Genomic DNA, 15,944 nt, shown 5'->3' with positions numbered 1-15,944 from the left:
CCAACAAGAAAACCAAAACATCGACTAAGCGCTCATCCAAAGGTATTTGCTTTTCAAGTTGAAGCTAACTTTGCAATCAACCCAATACATATTAGTCGTGAAAACTAACCAATATTGTGGAGAATTGATTGACAAATCGGATAAAACTATAGTTTTAGTGCCGAGACTCCTAACTAGCTAGTAATATTAAATAGAACATCAAAATCTAGGAATATTATTTAATATTACGGTATATTTTTAAAATGAGAAGGTATATTTATCCGCGGTCACACTAAACACAAAGTTGTTTTCATTTTAACAAGTCATTTACTAGCGTGTTTTTTGCCGCGTTAATTAGTTATTTCAGTTTAAGATCGAATCTTTTTAGTAGTTAAGTGACGGCGGCATGCTGTTGGGCGAATACGACACCACGCGACGACTCTTGTTAATCGTGGCTGTTTTGGTTTTAATTTTATATGCAAAAACGTACCTGCTGCCCGGCGTCGACCTGGATTACGATTAGTAGTTAGTACACCCCGCAAAGCAGCATTAGCAGCAGCGTCCCCAGAACCCAAGTGATGACAGATCGAAGGGTATCCTACTTCTACAACGCCGATGTAGGTAACTTTCATTATGGCGCGGGACATCCGATGAAGCCACAGCGTCTGGCTGTGACCCATAGTCTGGTCATGAACTATGGTCTTGACAAGAAAATGAAGATCTACAGGCCGTACAAGTGAGTAAAACAAACTATCAGCGATAAGTGGAGAAGACTAATCCTTTCCCTCACCAATTGCAGAGCCAGCGCCCAGGACATGCTCCGGTTTCACAGCGACGAGTACATAGCCTATCTGCAGCAAGTCACGCCGCAAAACATTCAGTGCAATTGTAAGCTTACAATTCGGCTAATAGCTGACAAATATTAATGCTCTATGCTCTCTTTTAGCTGTCGCGTATACCAAGTACCTGGCGCATTTTAGTGTGGGCGAGGACTGCCCCGTGTTCGATGGCCTCTTTGACTTTTGCGCCATGTACACGGGCGCATCGCTGGAGGGTGCCCAGAAGCTGAATCACAATCATAGCGACATCTGCATCAACTGGTCGGGCGGCCTACACCATGCCAAGAAGTTCGAGGCATCCGGTTTCTGCTATGTAAACGACATTGTGATTGGCATTCTGGAGCTGCTGAAGTACCATCCGCGTGTGTTGTACATAGACATCGACGTGCACCATGGCGATGGGGTGCAGGAGGCATTTTATCTTACGGATCGGGTGATGACGGCGTCGTTTCACAAGTATGGGAACTACTTCTTTCCCGGCACGGGCGACATGTATGAGCTGGGAGCGGAGTCTGGTCGATACTACAGCGTGAACGTGCCGCTCAAGGAGGGCATTGATGATCAGAGCTACTTCCAGGTCTTCAAGCCGATCATCTCAGCCATCATGGACTTCTATCGGCCCACGGCAATCGTGCTGCAGTGCGGCGCAGACTCACTGGCTGGTGATCGGCTGGGCTGCTTCTCGCTGAGCACGCGCGGCCATGGCGAGTGCGTGAAGTTTGTGAAGGAACTGAATGTGCCGACCTTGGTGGTGGGTGGCGGTGGCTATACGCTACGCAACGTGGCACGATGCTGGACACACGAGACCTCGTTGCTGGTGGACCAGGACATTGACAACGACCTGCCCGTCACGGAGTACTACGAGTTTTTCGGGCCAGACTTCACCCTTCATCCAGAGATTAATTCGCGGCAGGACAATGCAAATTCGAAACAGTATTTGGAGATGATTGTGAAGCATGTCTATGAGAACCTGAAAATGTGCCAGCACTCGCCTAGCGTACAGATGGTGCAGACGCCGCCCGATATGGATATCGAGGAGCTGCGCAACAAGGAGGAAACGGATCCCGACGTACGGATATCTCAAACCGATGATGACAAAAGTGTGGAGGCAAAGAATGAGTTCTACGATGGAGATCAGGATCAGGACAAGCCTGATTCAGCGGAGAGTTGAATTAACTTAATTATGTGCTAGTCTAAGGATGCCGAATAAGTCCAGAACAACCACAGTAATACTAAATTAACAGACTACCGAGTAGATTTTAAAATCGACAGACACACGTGTATTTGAGTTCGGGGATTGCCGGAGATAATTATAATATTAAGTTTAGGATTTGCTCGTGGATAATCAATCACCAACCGGTTGTGGTGTTGGCCAGTCGTCGCATACGACGTGTATTTCTGTCCTGATCTCGTATCTTCTTCTCCATCTCGGCATCGGTTAGCGTCTCTAGGAATGGGGCCCACGCATCCGCATCGCTGGGATTCCGGAACGGCACATCGATGGTGGACAGGGGTGCCTCGCTGAAGGCGTATGTGCGACAGTGCCACGATAGCTGGCCACGTATACTATATGCTATGGCCGTCACGAACTCTCCACCCAATCCCAGTTCGGCGCAGAGCTTGATGGCAAATTCCTCCGGATTGTTGTTCTTCTCGGACATGTCCCACTCGACCTGGTCGACGAGCGAGGTGTTGCCCACGTGTATGTTGAGCTTGACTATGACACGCTGGTCGCAGCTCTCCTCCAGGATGGGCGGATCGTTGGGGAAGGCCTCGATCTGCTGCCGGATGGCCTGAGCGATGGCCGGCACAAAGGGCAGGGGATTAAGGTCCAGATCATCACAGAGTACTTCGGCAAACTGCTCGGGCGTGATCATGCTCTCGTTTTTGTTCCAGGTGAAGGTGTCGCGCAGCTTCTGTCCCTCCAGCTCCATGTCCAATCGTATGGGGACCAGGCATTCCTTCTGTGCCGCATTCTCCAGGCTCGCCGTCGGGTCCGTGTCGTCAAAGCACATGGGGAAGGTGCGCACCTTCTTGGTGTGCACTCGATTCCGGTTGATGGGCGTGGCCTGCGGCACGGCATCTAAGTGACTCGAGTTGGGCATCGTGGGAACATACTGCGGCTGCTTTTTGGACTTGCTCTCACGCGGCACTGGCGTGTCGGAGGTGTTTACCGAGACGGCACGATATCTGGAACGAGCAAGCATTAAAGTAGTCTCAGATTATGTCTGGGTGGGCTCCGCCAACTTACTTCTCGTCGTTGCCAGCCATAATGTCATCCACTTCGACCGCTCGCAGCAACGAGACGGAGCTGGCCAATATGTGTGAGCTAAGGCCAGAGTCGGCCAGTCGCTTGCGCTCCTCATTGGACAGGACAATGCGCGTCATACCCGGATACTTCTTGTAGAGAATGCCGCGGAAGTGTCGCATGTAGTTGCCCACCTCGGAGCCCACATAGTAGTATTCGCCTCCCTCCTCCAGTTGGAAGGCCACCGGCTTATCACCGTATGTCTGCAGAGCCATCTTGAGTTTACTTGGAAAATCAGCAGTCTTGGTTTCTTCTTATTTATGGTTGAATTTGCAAATTTTCAGACCAGACCAGAATTTTTCATGCCGCATACACAAACAAACACACACACAGGCATATGGACATGGCGTCTTTTACATAAGTGTTGGAAAGTGCTGTTGGAAAGTATACTTCTAAGGGTCGGACGGTATATTTCATCGGTCACCAGGGTGGAAAAGAAAATCGAGGAAAATGTTATAGGATATACGGTATATTATGAAAATGAAAAGGTTTATTTCGGTATATTTTAAGGGTGGGCCGGTATGTTCTATCGATAATTCCGCGGTCACATTGCTGGCGGTCACACTGCAGTTAATTAATTGTTTATTTTTCCTTAAAAATGTCATTTTTTCGATGTGTAGCCGGTGTACTGGTGCTTGCCAGGCCACTTAATAGTGTGCGCACAGGTATGTCTATTCGATAGGAGCGATCTTATACAGTAATCATGTTTATTTTGGCAGTGGAAGCACGCCGTCACATTAAGCGCTGGGTTGCGCCGACGTTACGTGAGCTCGCCCATCGCCAACAGAAACAGGGACCCCAGAAGCCGGAGCCACGCGCCGGCTTTGTGGAGTGGAACTACCGTTCGGAGCTGTTTGCCTTTGGCAAGCGACTGGGAGAGAACTTTGAGTTGCCGCTGCTGCAGGAGGCATTCACACAACGGTCGTATGCGCACCAGGAGGAGGAGAAGCAGCGAAAACTTGGCATTGAAGAAGTGGACCTAAAAATAGCCGATAATCAGCAGCTGGCCAAGAAGGGTGCCCACATTGCCAGGGCCTATGTGGAGGCCTTTCTGAAACAGTCACTGCCAAAGGTTCCAAAGGAGGGACAGGATGCCATTGCCAGCTATTTGCTGAGCACAGAGACTTTGGCCCATGTGTCGTCGCATCTGGGAACCAAAGATCTCATCTTCACTACAGAATACCCGCCTTCCCCCGAGAGCCTGGCCGAATCCCTTCAGGCGGTGATTGGAGCTCTGGCAGATTCCAGTGGCGTGGAGCGAGCCTTCCTGTTCGTCAGAGACTTTATCTGCACGCAACTGAATCAGAAAGACTTGCTGGATCTGTGGACACCCAAGCAGCCACTGCAATTGCTAGACGAGATCTGCCAGCAGCGTAAACTGGGAGAAGTGGAGCCCCGTCTGCTGGGGGACTGTGGCAAGAACACAGTTTTGGCTGCCTATCAGGTGGGCATCTACGCGAATCGCCAGCTGCTGGGCAAGGGCTTCGGCGAGGATGTGCCAACAGCTACAGAGACGGCGGCACTGGATGCGCTGCAAAGTCTCTTCGATATCCACGACAATCGCAGGCCCTTTGACTTTGGCCTACAGGTGGAGACGAAAAATGTGCGTTTAGGCTAAGAGGAGACTTGGGCTGATGTTCTGCATTATTGCCTCTTTGTTGATTAATGTAATTTGCACTATCCACATGTACTTTCTGAATGGGCGTCAAAATAAGATTGTGTCTTTAAAATCATTTAACTACGGCTCAACAACATTTGTGGGCGCTACCACGCCCCGTTAATTAGTGGGTATCGTCGCGCTTCTTGTCGTACTCCTCCGGATGTCCCGTGCCGGTGGGCGTACTTGAGGCAGGTGGACTGATGTCATCCGGCTTGCTTTCCAGCGAGAATGGCGGAATCTTGCAGTCAAAGGAGTAACCGTCCTCACGCTCCAGCCGAAAGGTGCCCCACATATGCCCACTGGGCGCCTGCAGGCTGACATGACTGCTGTACTGGAAAGCAGGCAGACGCGGGCTGAGTATGGGCTCCTGCCCCACCACGCCGCGGCCACGCACCGTCTCCAGAGTGCCCGACAGGGAGAATATGCGCCAATGACGTTCGCGCAACTGCACGCTCAGCTCGCCCAAGTTCTCCAGACGGATGCAGTAGCGCCACTTAAGAGAGGGATAAGGATTAAAGATTGGACTTCAACCTACTGAATTGACGTTACCCAATAGACGGAGCTGGCTGGCGTCTCCCTGCAGCCCATATAGAATGGAATCACGGTGATTCGTACATTCTCCGTCGTCTCCTTGTGCACATCGCTCATGTCCAGCCAGGGATGGTTCTTCTCCTGCCAGGCCTTCAGCGTTTCCTGTCCCGCAAACGGTGGATCCGATTCCGGGGCAGGCACCAGGAACTTGTCGAATAATTCATGCTGCAGGGGCTGCTTTTCGGTGGAGCTATAGGGCATGATGTCCTCGTGCGCCACATAGTCCAAGCCGGGTATGGCATACAGGCTGCGATTGGAGTCCTGATTCCCCAGAAAGGTTACAGCTTCCGTTTGCGCACGCTGCAAAGACAAGTCATATTAAATTCTAGTAGTTTCGAGGCTTAATTAATGGTCTTACGATGTGCGGGCAATCCCTTGTGTCGATAAGCACCTGATAGAAGGTTTGCACTTTGCCCCGCACCTCTTTGGTGTCCACCTGAGTGTGGGTCGTTGTCTTGGCGGTACCCAAGCTGGTGGTACTTTCGGTACGGCTGCCAGCGGTCTGTGGCCCCGTCCAGGCAACATCGACTGGCTGAAGCGATGGCGACGACGTTGCAGATGTTGGCTTAGCTCTGAGCGAAGAATCTTTGGTTCGTTGTTCTTGGGGCGGAGTGGCCGACGCCGTGGCTGTCGCTGTTGTCGATGCATTGATCTTGCTGGGATTGTGCAGATCACGGTCGTAGACGCGGGCTGTCCATGGAAAGAGTATCACGCCACGGTAGCCAAAGATGCGATGCAGAAAGACCTGTCCGGTCTCGTATTTATCGTCCTTGGCCTCCACCAGCCGTCCCACTTCCGCAAGCCTGCAAAACAATTTGGATTATGCAATAATGATTTTTTGGTGGGAGAAACAAACCACAGAAGGCTAGCCTGCTGCCTGCCTCCCCCACGAAGCAAGGACTCACTTGGTTGGATATGCCGCATTCTTCTTGATGCCGCGCTTCAGCAGTATATCGCATCTCTGGAGTAGATGCCACCGTCTCTCCCATTGGAACACTTGCATTAGCAGACCCATCTCAATTCATTCAAAATTCACAGATCACAGCGGAAAGAGTGCAGCAGCCCCGAAGGAGGAGGGGACCAAGAGCAAACAAAACTGCTTTATGCAATGATTTGGCCGACTATGCGGGCGCTTTATGCTCGTTGTCCTTTGGCTTTTTGGGTGTACATGTGCTTTAAATTTTATATTCTAAATTCTAAAATTTATCCAGATTTCGACATTGTTATGAAAATTTTGATTTGTTTTCGGTAGAGAAAAAAATACACTCGATTATACTTTTTCGATATCGATAGACTATTTTCCGGGTGCCATGGAATTTTAATATTTTGCAGTTGGCTTGCGTGATGGCAGAACAATTAAAAATTGAAATCGTCTCATAACATTATTTATATTAATTTTATTAAAACCCCCCATGCTTAAGGGTTTCCTTCAAAGTCATTAATCTGCCGTTTTAATTATTTGTCTTCGATATGTGCATACTTGAAAAAATTGCAGAAAATTTAACTACAAGGTCTGTTCCATTTCATGATTATATTAATTAAGTTAATTAATTTTCTTATCGATTCGTTGAGCAATTCGATGACATGAAAGCAGCACTGAAGAACTGCCCTGCTGCATTGGGGAAGATGCAATTCTCGGTATATTTACGGTATATTTTAAAAATAATACGGTATATTTTGGTATATTTCCGCGGGTCTGTTGGTATATTTGATCGATAATTCCATGTTGACACCGTCGGTCACACTTCTCCCTCTTTCCGCCATTTGACATATTTCCGGTACGTACGCGATTTTTTCGTAGCCCACAAAATAATGCAAATATATACATGAAAATGCATGTAAATTTGAGAAATAGTGCCTCGAAAGACTGTGTGGATATGTGTGCTATGTTGGCAGACAGTTATTGTGCGCCTAATATGTGATTAGCTGTGCGATGTCTGTGGATGAAATAACCAAAACAAATGCCCAGTGCCACAGCCACAGTATAGGCCAACAATACTAGTTGTGAATGTTACACAGTTTTGTGCATGTTTTAATCATGGAATTGTCTGCTCCTACAGTTAAGCCATGGCCGACACACAAGCCAAGTCTGCTGCTGCGCCCAAGGCCGCCAAGGCCCAGAAGGCTCCTAAGGCCGCCAAGGCACCAAAGGCCGAGAAGGCCGCCACCACGGAGGCTAAGGTGTCCGCCAAGAAGTACAAGCGTCACGGTCGTCTGTTTGCCAAGGCTGTCTTCACCGGCTACAAGCGCGGTCTGAGGAACCAGCACGAGAACCAGGCTATCCTCAAGGTAGGTCCATCACATTTCGGTTCAAGAAGATTCCAATGTAAAGTGTAATCTCTTCATTTCAGATTGAGGGCGCCCGCCGCAAGGAGCATGGCGATTTCTATGTTGGCAAGCGTTGCGTCTACGTCTATAAGGCAGAGACCAAGAAGTGCGTGCCACAGCATCCTGAGCGCAAGACCCGCGTCCGCGCCGTCTGGGGCAAGGTTATCCGCATTCATGGCAACACTGGCGCTGTCCGTGCCCGTTTCAACAGGAATCTGCCCGGTCATGCCATGGGACACCGCATTCGCATTGTAAGTTTACCCACAAACGAAATCTTTCTTTCCCCATCATTAACGAGTGTTGTTTCCATTGCAGATGCTTTACCCATCAAGGATTTAAGTTAAAAACAACTTAATTAATTGACCTGCAGAGTAAAAAAAATCCGTTTTATAATAAATGAAACAATTTAAATTTAATTACAACTCAAACTTGGGATCAACTACATCGATAGCTTCGGTATGCTCCCATGGATGGATATTTTAGATTACTGCGGAACTATGAAATTGTTCGGTCAGGAGGAATATTACTGGACTTGGCTTTAAAACCCCAAAAAATCAATGAACCGTTTTCTGGTTAGATTGGATCAACCACACTAGTAATTCGTCGTGTTGCTCCGTTTTTGTGAATGGATTCTTAGAATTGTTCCGAAAAGGAGAACCGCATTTTTAGCTAAACTGCATCTCTTGTGGCGTCTTAGGTGACATAATGAAGCTTAAATAAGCACTTATTACGATACTTACGCCTAAAAGCTAATGGTGTTGGGGGATTCGGAATGCCTTAATTTTAAGGGGGTTCAATCTTCACATTCTAATTTGGACCCGGTGCTCCAGGTTCTCATTCAGTCTTCCGTGGTATTTTCTTAGTATTTTTCAGCAATGACGAAATCTAGACTTCATTTGCGTCAAAAATGGTATTTTCAGACAGTAAAAATCGGGTCACACTGCACAGCAGCGTGTTGCGGGTAGGAACGAAAACAAAAAAATTATTTAAAATCAAATGTTTTATTTTATAATACAATTATATGTAAAAATAAACATTTAATTTTGTTGTGCGCGCCGGGAAGTTATGAGGAAATGTGAGCCGACTTTGATGGGTGCTCCTGCTGCTGCTGTTACACCACCAACGACCAAATTCGCGTCAACACGTCACCGTTGCACAAGCCAATTAATACCTAATTTATACATTCCATAAACACCCAAGAACACTAACACAAATCATCAGAACTTACGTATATGTACGTATAATGGGCATACAGGATGGACTGAATGGTGTCTTCACGCAACGTCGACGCAACCTGATCCTCCAGCTGACCATGATCACATCGATTGTGGCGGCATTGGTACCTTCGTCAGCGGCAGCAGGAGCGGGAACAGATTCGGAACTCCAGCAGGCGGGCTCCCATCCCCCACCGGCCCTTACGCACTGTGTGGAGCGAGACGACCGCCGGATCGGACGGCGGTAAGAAGAAGCAGGGGCCAAGTGTTGTGTGTGTGACCTTTTCCATACGCATTCTAAAGAAAATGTTCTCGAATGTTCGCTCTACACCGCAGTCACCACCCAGAGTGCAGTGCAAGTGAAAAAAAGCAAAAGCAGCTAGGCAAATATTGAAAAAATTATGTTTATTTTTGACTAAACTATTGGAAAAATTCGTGTTGACTGCGCCTAAAACGAAACCCTAATGAGAGGCAGAGAAAATTTAGTGTTTTGGTCGAGTTTATTTCGTTAGAATATCCAATTGGCTCAAGGCCAACCGCTCATCCCTATGAAAATATCTGTTGACCCTCTAATTACGCTAAAACAGTAGTAATCAGGGAACGCACCTTATCAAGCATGCGGTGAGTCATGTGCAATAGAAAAAAGTCAACTGTTTTTAGTCTAGCGTTTTTGTTTGTGCTAGTCAAAAGATACGGCTGAGATGTACGATATGCTAGTTATGCACACAATATGAAACGGGTTTCGTTTCGTTTATTTTTGTTGTGCTTTCTGCGAGTGCGAGTTTGTTTAAAACATTTCGAATTTCACCATTCTTGCGTTTGCTTTGCGCTACATTTGGAGGGCGCCATTTTCGTCTCTTCCGTGTGTGCGAGCGAGATGGCGCGCAGAGAAATAGGGGCCAAACCACTTGTTGGTTTTTTTTGGCACCGCATCAGCTGTGCTCCCCCTCTCCCGCATACCAGCTGACAGTGTGACCATTTCGAACGGATAATAACGGATATCCATGCGGTGTACTTTCTTTAAATGATGCAATCATTTGATTTAACATTAAATAAATCAATTGGCGATAAGAGTGAATCTGTTGATTAGGTCAGGGACTTGACTTGTTGTTTTTCCTACTTGAACAAAAGCTAATCGCAGTTTTCTTGTCTCCTGCACAGACTACTCTACATAACAACACTAGATGGGCGTTTGAGCGCCTTGGATATAGCCAAGTCGGGGAAGCTGCGCTGGAGTGTGCTCACTGGACCTGGACCACTGATCTCCTCGAGCATCCACCGCCTGGAGCTCACTAACAATGGGCAATTCGTTCGCATGATTCCCTCGCTCAGTGGTGGGATATACAAATTCGATGGCGACTCCATAGATCCCATACCCATTACAGCGGAACATTTGCTTAGTTCCAGTGCCAAGTTTAGCGATGATCTGGTCATATCGGGCGGCAAGGAGACCCGCACATATGGCGTCTCTGCCCGTACCGGTCAACTGCTCTACGAATGCTCCATCAATGGCTGTGTAAATGTCACGGCCGAGGGTCGCGCCATTAACGACACCATCGAGGACCTCAAGGAAGAGCCGTTGCCTGCCGACGCGGCTGATGATGATGATGACCACATTAGAGATGAGGCTGGCTATATTGTGGCCCATGATCCGCTTCTGGACGATGTCATTGTGGTGCGCCGGCAAACGCAGACTGTGAGAGCCGTGGAATCCCGCACTGGCATGGAACGCTGGAATTTTAGTGTCGGACAGCACGAGCTGGACATGGTGCGGGCCTCAGAGTGCCATATCAAGCCACGCGACGAGCTGGAACTGGCCGTTCTGGATGTGGACATCAAAGTAGTGGTGCCAGAGGGCATCATCTGCGCCTTCAGCAAGAGCAATCCCCATGACATGCTCTGGAAGTATAAGGTGAGTGTCGGATCACAGTCTGAGCAAGCCCATTTATAAGCCAATCTTATGATCGTGCCTTTCCAGTTCGATCATCCCATTGTGAGTGCCTGGAACACCAATGCCGACGATGAACTGAAGGCCATTGATTTGTTCAGCTCGGCCCAGTGGCTGTGGGACCAGGATCAGGACGAGATACCCAACAACAGACCATCCAGCGCGCCCTCCATCTATCTCGGAATGTATGACAAGCAGCTGTACATCCAGGAGTCGATCCGACTGCGACAGGAGATAATGGACCAGACGCAGGTATACCAGCAGCTGACAGGCGATACCAGTCTCATGCCAAAGATACCCTGGAAGCCGATAGCAGCCAGTAGCCATTCCCTGGTGATCTTCCAGGCGGATCAGATAAATCCCGAAGTGATTGGGGAGGAGCCGCCAACGCAAGGAAACGAGCTGGTGCCATATGATGATCAGAATTTTGCTGTGGCCGCCCAGTCTGTGCTGAATGCCTCGGAGTTTGTGAATGGCAATGGATATTACTTCTTCACTGGATCCAACGAGCTGGAGCAACCGGCGGAGTGTGGCACGAACGAGACACCCACTGGACTGCCCGCCATTGAGGCGCCACCTTCGTCTTCGGGCAGCAATCACAGCATCAATGATGATGTTGGCTTTAGCCTGGACGATATCGATGCTCCTGTGAAGGTTGTGATCCTCTCGCTGTGGTTCTGGTGGAAGGAGATTGTGGTGATTGCCTTCACCTCTGCGGTTATTCTAAACATCTTCATGGGACAGCGAAATCAGCGTGTGGAACGGGAGTATTTGGTGATTGAACGGCATGTGCCGGTTCAGACAGCCATCGAGGCTACTGAGGCTTCCACCCGGGCTCTGCTCGGACCCGTTGTGCCAATGTCACATCATCATCAGCAGCTGCAGCGTGCTGGCAATCGTTTTAGCTTTCCGAGCAGCGGAATTACTCAGCGTTCGCTATCCGAGTCCACCACACACTCGGGTGAGCATTACACCTCACGTTTCCAGACCGATTTTGAGCTGATGACATGCCTTGGTCGCGGCGGCTTCGGTGTGGTGTTCGAGGCCAAGAATAAGCTGGATGAGAATCACTATGCCGTCAAGCGGATTACGCTGCCCAACAAGGAGTCATCCCGGCAGAGGGTGTTGCGTGAGGCCCGCACTCTTGCCAGCTGTGAGCACCACAATATTGTGCGTTACTTTCATGTGAGTTATCCTTCGTGTGTAATCAGAGAAGAGATTATAATCGTTTAATTTGTTTGCAGTCCTGGACGGAGACCCCGCCAACTGGTTGGCAGGAGGAGGAAGATCGCAAGCTGCTGGCTCACGAGCTCTCCACTTCCATACAAATCGAAACGCCCGACGAGAGCACACTGCCCTCCCTAGCCGATCAATTGAAGGAGAAACGGCATCAGCAGCTTCTGTCCTGGGTCTCGGATGCGGCCAATAGCACAGCCTGTAGCCATGATTTTCACGGCAATGTCGATACCAGCGGACTCAGGAACATCAAGGAGTATGACGATGATGATGAGGAGGAGGATTCTCTTATTGAGTTTCGCAGTGAGTCGCAGTCGGCAGCTATGCGAGCAGGCGATCAGGATGAGGAGGATGATAATGAAGAGGATGATGAAGATGATGAGAGTAAGAGGGTAGGACCACTGCATGGCAGCTCCGTGTCTATTGATATCCATTCTGCTTCGTTTGATTTGAAGAACATTAACTACTCGCAGCATCAGCTGGTGTCGAACTCTTTTCAAATCGAATCCGTACGCTCCAAGGGCAACGCCAGCGACGATGCTGGGGATTCGGATAGGCTCCGCAAGAAGCCACTCACCCTGGCCCTGGCCCAGAATCACAATCACAATCATTACCCAAATGGCAGCCATGGCACTCCACCGAGTGCCACCATGCAGAATGGAGTGGTGGCCAAGCCTAGCAAGGTTTACCTCTACATCCAGATGCAGCTGTGCCGCAAAGAAAGTCTGCGCGACTGGCTGCGGGAGAATCGAACTGACGCTCGGGCGTCGCATATTGCCGACATCTTCCATCAGATTGTGGATGCGGTGGACTATGTGCACCTGAAGGGTCTCATTCACCGTGATCTGAAGCCAAGCAATATATTCTTCTCGCAGGATGGAAAAATTAAAATTGGAGATTTTGGCCTGGTCACTGACATGGCGGACATACCCAATCTGGTAGCCAAATGTGGCGATGAGAGTGGACTGCCATCCTGTGCCCGGCACACACAGCAGGTCGGCACCCACCTGTACATGTCGCCGGAGCAGCTCCTGGGTCGGCACTACGACTACAGGGTGGATATCTATTCGTTGGGACTGATCTTCTTTGAGCTTCATGTGTACTTCTGCACCGAAATGGAGCGCATCAAGACACTTCGTGGGCTGCGAGAGGGACAGTACCCGAACGACTTTGCCAACAATTACCCCGGTCAGTATGAGCTGCTCCAGCAAATGTTGTCCGCCAATCCAGATCAGCGGCCACAGACGAAGCAGCTGAAGAATCAGCTGCACGACATTCTGAGACTGCCAGACCACCTGGCAGACGGACGCACAGAGCAGGCGGCTCTGGCTGAGGCAGCTCGTCGCCTGAGTCGCAGCCGTACCTTCAGCAGCTCCAGCGATCATCAGCAGAATCAGCAGCATAAGTGATAGACGACGGCCCGAGGCAGAAACCAATTTCAGTCATCTGTTAACATTTCGTTTGTAAGTTATGTATTTACCAAAAGTGTCCCATCGCCGTTTCTGTTTTAATCATCCACTCACCTGGCTATGCCTCGTCCGCAGACCTCGGACACAACCACAAAGTCAGAGAATAATTTATTTGGTAACATTATATTTAATAGGTTTTGTATTACGTTCACCTTTTAAAACTCTTGCGTGTCGCAAAGTGCTTTTGTTTATAAGACTTATGATAAATATACACATTGATGTACTCCCAAAAAAAGTCGCTAGAATAAGTTTATGATACACGATTTACGATTGAGTTGTGCCCCGCCTCAAATTGTTTGTCCAAGTTTGTTTCTACCGAAGTAGCGCCGTATCAGCTAATGCGAAAGTTTGTTTTTAGAGATCTAGGCGATAAGAAGAAATAAAAATGTTTAAAAATACAAACAATGGAAATGTTTTCTAATTGTCGACAGCGATAATGATGAATTGATGTTATTAATGACATGACATTGTCAGGTGATTGTCTACAGAAATACAGGTCCGGTTTGGTATTTCCAAGGGGATCGGGCGCTTTATTGTAATCAGCAGTGGGCAGGAGCTAAACAGAATCAATTTTCTCTCAGAGAGCCGATAGCGAGAATAAGAGATCAGTCGAAGTCGCCACTCGTACTCAGTCAGTCACGCATCATCTTGTTAACGCGCATAATTAAGAATACCCTAATTCAACAAATGTTAACCTGGAGATACTTTAATAAATATAAGTTCAGCATTACATAATATATGTTCGAATTGCCATCAAGCAGCATTCGCTTGTGCGTTTACAGTCCTAGAGCAAAGACGTTTAAATAAAAGATAAACTCCACATTCATATTTTGTATCACTTTATTTTGTGTGTTTATTGGCGTCTTTTTGCGCATTTTCCAAAAACTTTCTCTACAGTTCTAACGATTAGTCGTCGAATATTCATCATCGGTAAGTACACTGCCGGTGCACACTGAGCACAATTTGTTTGTAGACAATATTCGGGATGGGGCTTTTCTTTTTATTTTTGTTCGGTTTTTATATGTATATTAAATTGCTTAACATTTAGGTTTTCGGTGCGTTTGCGAGCTTCTTTCCGATTAAACATTTGTTTTCTACGCTTCATTGCATTTGATTTACAAAAATGTAACAGAGATCCGTTTCAATATTATGCATTTTTGTAATAATAGGCATCTAAATTTAGCTGCTGCTGCTTTCACTTAACTTATATGGCTCTGAACAAACAACAAGCGGCTGAAGCATTTGATTTATCAATACATTATTTAAATGTTTAGATTTTATTTATTATTTTTTATTACATATTGCTACACTTATATTTGTATGAATATTTTCCGATTCCACTTGCTACATTCGGTTGCAGGGGCAAGGCGTTGCTTAAACTTACAAAAATTCAACAATTGTTGCGTTTTCTTTTAATTATTGTTTAATTTCCTTTCAACTGTTTTAGCGTTTAGCATTTTTATTATTTTCCAAAAATTAACAGCCATTTTGACGAATCCGTAAATGTTGAAAATCAAAGGCAAAAACTCGAACCAAATACATACAATTATATTTAGATTTACTCGTATATATGTATATGGATATATATCATATCAATGTGTCCATGTTAGTGCTTGTCGTTTGCTTACTTGTTGAGGATAAAGAGACAGACTGTTGCTGGGATCAGTACAGTGCTGGTGAACGAAATATGAATCCTTTTTGGCATTGAAAAATGGGGATTTACAAGTAAGCAACTTAAGCCACATTTGACAATGATTTGTTAACAATATATGTGTTTGTGTACGTATGTATGTCCTTTATCAAAGATACAATTATGGAATTTGTATTTGTATTCTATTTATTAACAGTATTTTGTTTTAAATGTTGTATCATTTAATGTGTGTTTTATTATCGCCATTGCATTGTTTACCCTTCAAATAAGTTCTAAAAATTTGTTTTCCATTTTGGTTTTTGTTCTACTTAATTACGAGTACGTCCTATAATCTTAATCGAACACTCAACTGGGAGTGGAACCAACTTTGGCAGTGCGCCCAGTTATCTACTTTGAATATCAGTTAGATTTAGAATTATTTATGTATACGTATACGTACGTAACTACAATAGTTCCGTTCACCACCCATTAACACTTATATTGCAGTAAAAGTAGGTTCATAGCATATATTCGCATAGATCATTTTGTTTGAAATCTCTATGTACAAAGTCAGCCTTGATTGCTTTTCTTTTGAGTTGCTTTGAGTTTGTTGCTGCTTGAGGTAAAGAAAGAGATCGGTTCTGTGTGGTATGTATTTATTACGTAGTAGACTCGCAGTGAAATCAGCTACCTAGGCGGTGTCCAACAGATAGAGTGATATATGTACGTACGTTACCTAACT

The 15,944-nt window shown here is 47.0% G+C and overlaps 6 protein-coding genes across 7 annotated transcripts; 4 read left to right on the top strand and 2 right to left on the bottom strand.

Annotated features, from left to right (window-relative positions):
* The first annotated feature begins 275 nt into the window (after nucleotides 1–275).
* LOC117586574 (histone deacetylase 3) lies at nucleotides 276–2,089 on the top strand. Its single transcript, XM_034276739.1, has 3 exons — nucleotides 276–715; nucleotides 779–867; nucleotides 926–2,089. Exons 1-3 carry the CDS (start codon nucleotides 558–560, stop codon nucleotides 1,987–1,989), a joined length of 1,311 nt encoding a protein of 436 aa, XP_034132630.1. The 5' UTR covers nucleotides 276–557; the 3' UTR covers nucleotides 1,990–2,089.
* Nucleotides 2,072–3,472, bottom strand: LOC117586576 (SWI/SNF-related matrix-associated actin-dependent regulator of chromatin subfamily B member 1). Its single transcript, XM_034276741.1, has 2 exons — nucleotides 3,070–3,472; nucleotides 2,072–3,008 (listed from the first exon to the last, which is right to left on the bottom strand). Exons 1-2 carry the CDS (start codon nucleotides 3,339–3,341, stop codon nucleotides 2,168–2,170), a joined length of 1,113 nt encoding a protein of 370 aa, XP_034132632.1. The 5' UTR covers nucleotides 3,342–3,472; the 3' UTR covers nucleotides 2,072–2,167.
* A 196-nt stretch (nucleotides 3,473–3,668) lies between these two features.
* On the top strand, nucleotides 3,669–4,859 carry LOC117586577 (39S ribosomal protein L44, mitochondrial). The gene is made up of 2 exons (XM_034276742.1): nucleotides 3,669–3,791; nucleotides 3,846–4,859. Exons 1-2 carry the CDS (start codon nucleotides 3,725–3,727, stop codon nucleotides 4,742–4,744), a joined length of 966 nt encoding a protein of 321 aa, XP_034132633.1. The 5' UTR covers nucleotides 3,669–3,724; the 3' UTR covers nucleotides 4,745–4,859.
* On the bottom strand, nucleotides 4,759–6,617 carry LOC117586575 (polymerase delta-interacting protein 2). The gene is made up of 4 exons (XM_034276740.1): nucleotides 6,283–6,617; nucleotides 5,736–6,180; nucleotides 5,336–5,677; nucleotides 4,759–5,279 (listed from the first exon to the last, which is right to left on the bottom strand). Exons 1-4 carry the CDS (start codon nucleotides 6,390–6,392, stop codon nucleotides 4,908–4,910), a joined length of 1,269 nt encoding a protein of 422 aa, XP_034132631.1. The 5' UTR covers nucleotides 6,393–6,617; the 3' UTR covers nucleotides 4,759–4,907.
* A 474-nt stretch (nucleotides 6,618–7,091) lies between these two features.
* On the top strand, nucleotides 7,092–8,121 carry LOC117586761 (60S ribosomal protein L35a). Its single transcript, XM_034277072.1, has 4 exons — nucleotides 7,092–7,155; nucleotides 7,438–7,666; nucleotides 7,729–7,956; nucleotides 8,021–8,121. Exons 2-4 carry the CDS (start codon nucleotides 7,445–7,447, stop codon nucleotides 8,042–8,044), a joined length of 474 nt encoding a protein of 157 aa, XP_034132963.1. The 5' UTR covers nucleotides 7,092–7,155; nucleotides 7,438–7,444; the 3' UTR covers nucleotides 8,045–8,121.
* A 747-nt stretch (nucleotides 8,122–8,868) lies between these two features.
* On the top strand, nucleotides 8,869–13,977 carry LOC117586760 (eukaryotic translation initiation factor 2-alpha kinase). Of its 2 annotated transcripts, none has more exons than XM_034277070.1 (4): nucleotides 8,869–9,163; nucleotides 10,081–10,831; nucleotides 10,898–12,052; nucleotides 12,112–13,977. In XM_034277070.1, the coding sequence occupies exons 1-4, from the start codon at nucleotides 8,949–8,951 to the stop codon at nucleotides 13,510–13,512; spliced, it is 3,522 nt and encodes a 1,173-aa protein (XP_034132961.1). In that variant the 5' UTR covers nucleotides 8,869–8,948; the 3' UTR covers nucleotides 13,513–13,977. The 2 variants fall into 2 exon arrangements, with proteins under 2 accessions (XP_034132961.1, XP_034132962.1); XM_034277071.1 differs by lacking the exon at nucleotides 8,869–9,163 and adding an exon at nucleotides 9,369–9,540.
* Nucleotides 13,978–15,944: the final 1,967 nt, after the last annotated feature.

Source organism: Drosophila guanche, unplaced genomic scaffold (assembly GCF_900245975.1).
Source record: "Drosophila guanche unplaced genomic scaffold, DGUA_6, whole genome shotgun sequence".
Taxonomy (NCBI): Eukaryota; Metazoa; Arthropoda; class Insecta; order Diptera; family Drosophilidae; genus Drosophila; species Drosophila guanche.
This window is presented reverse-complemented; position numbering and strand designations above follow the sequence as displayed.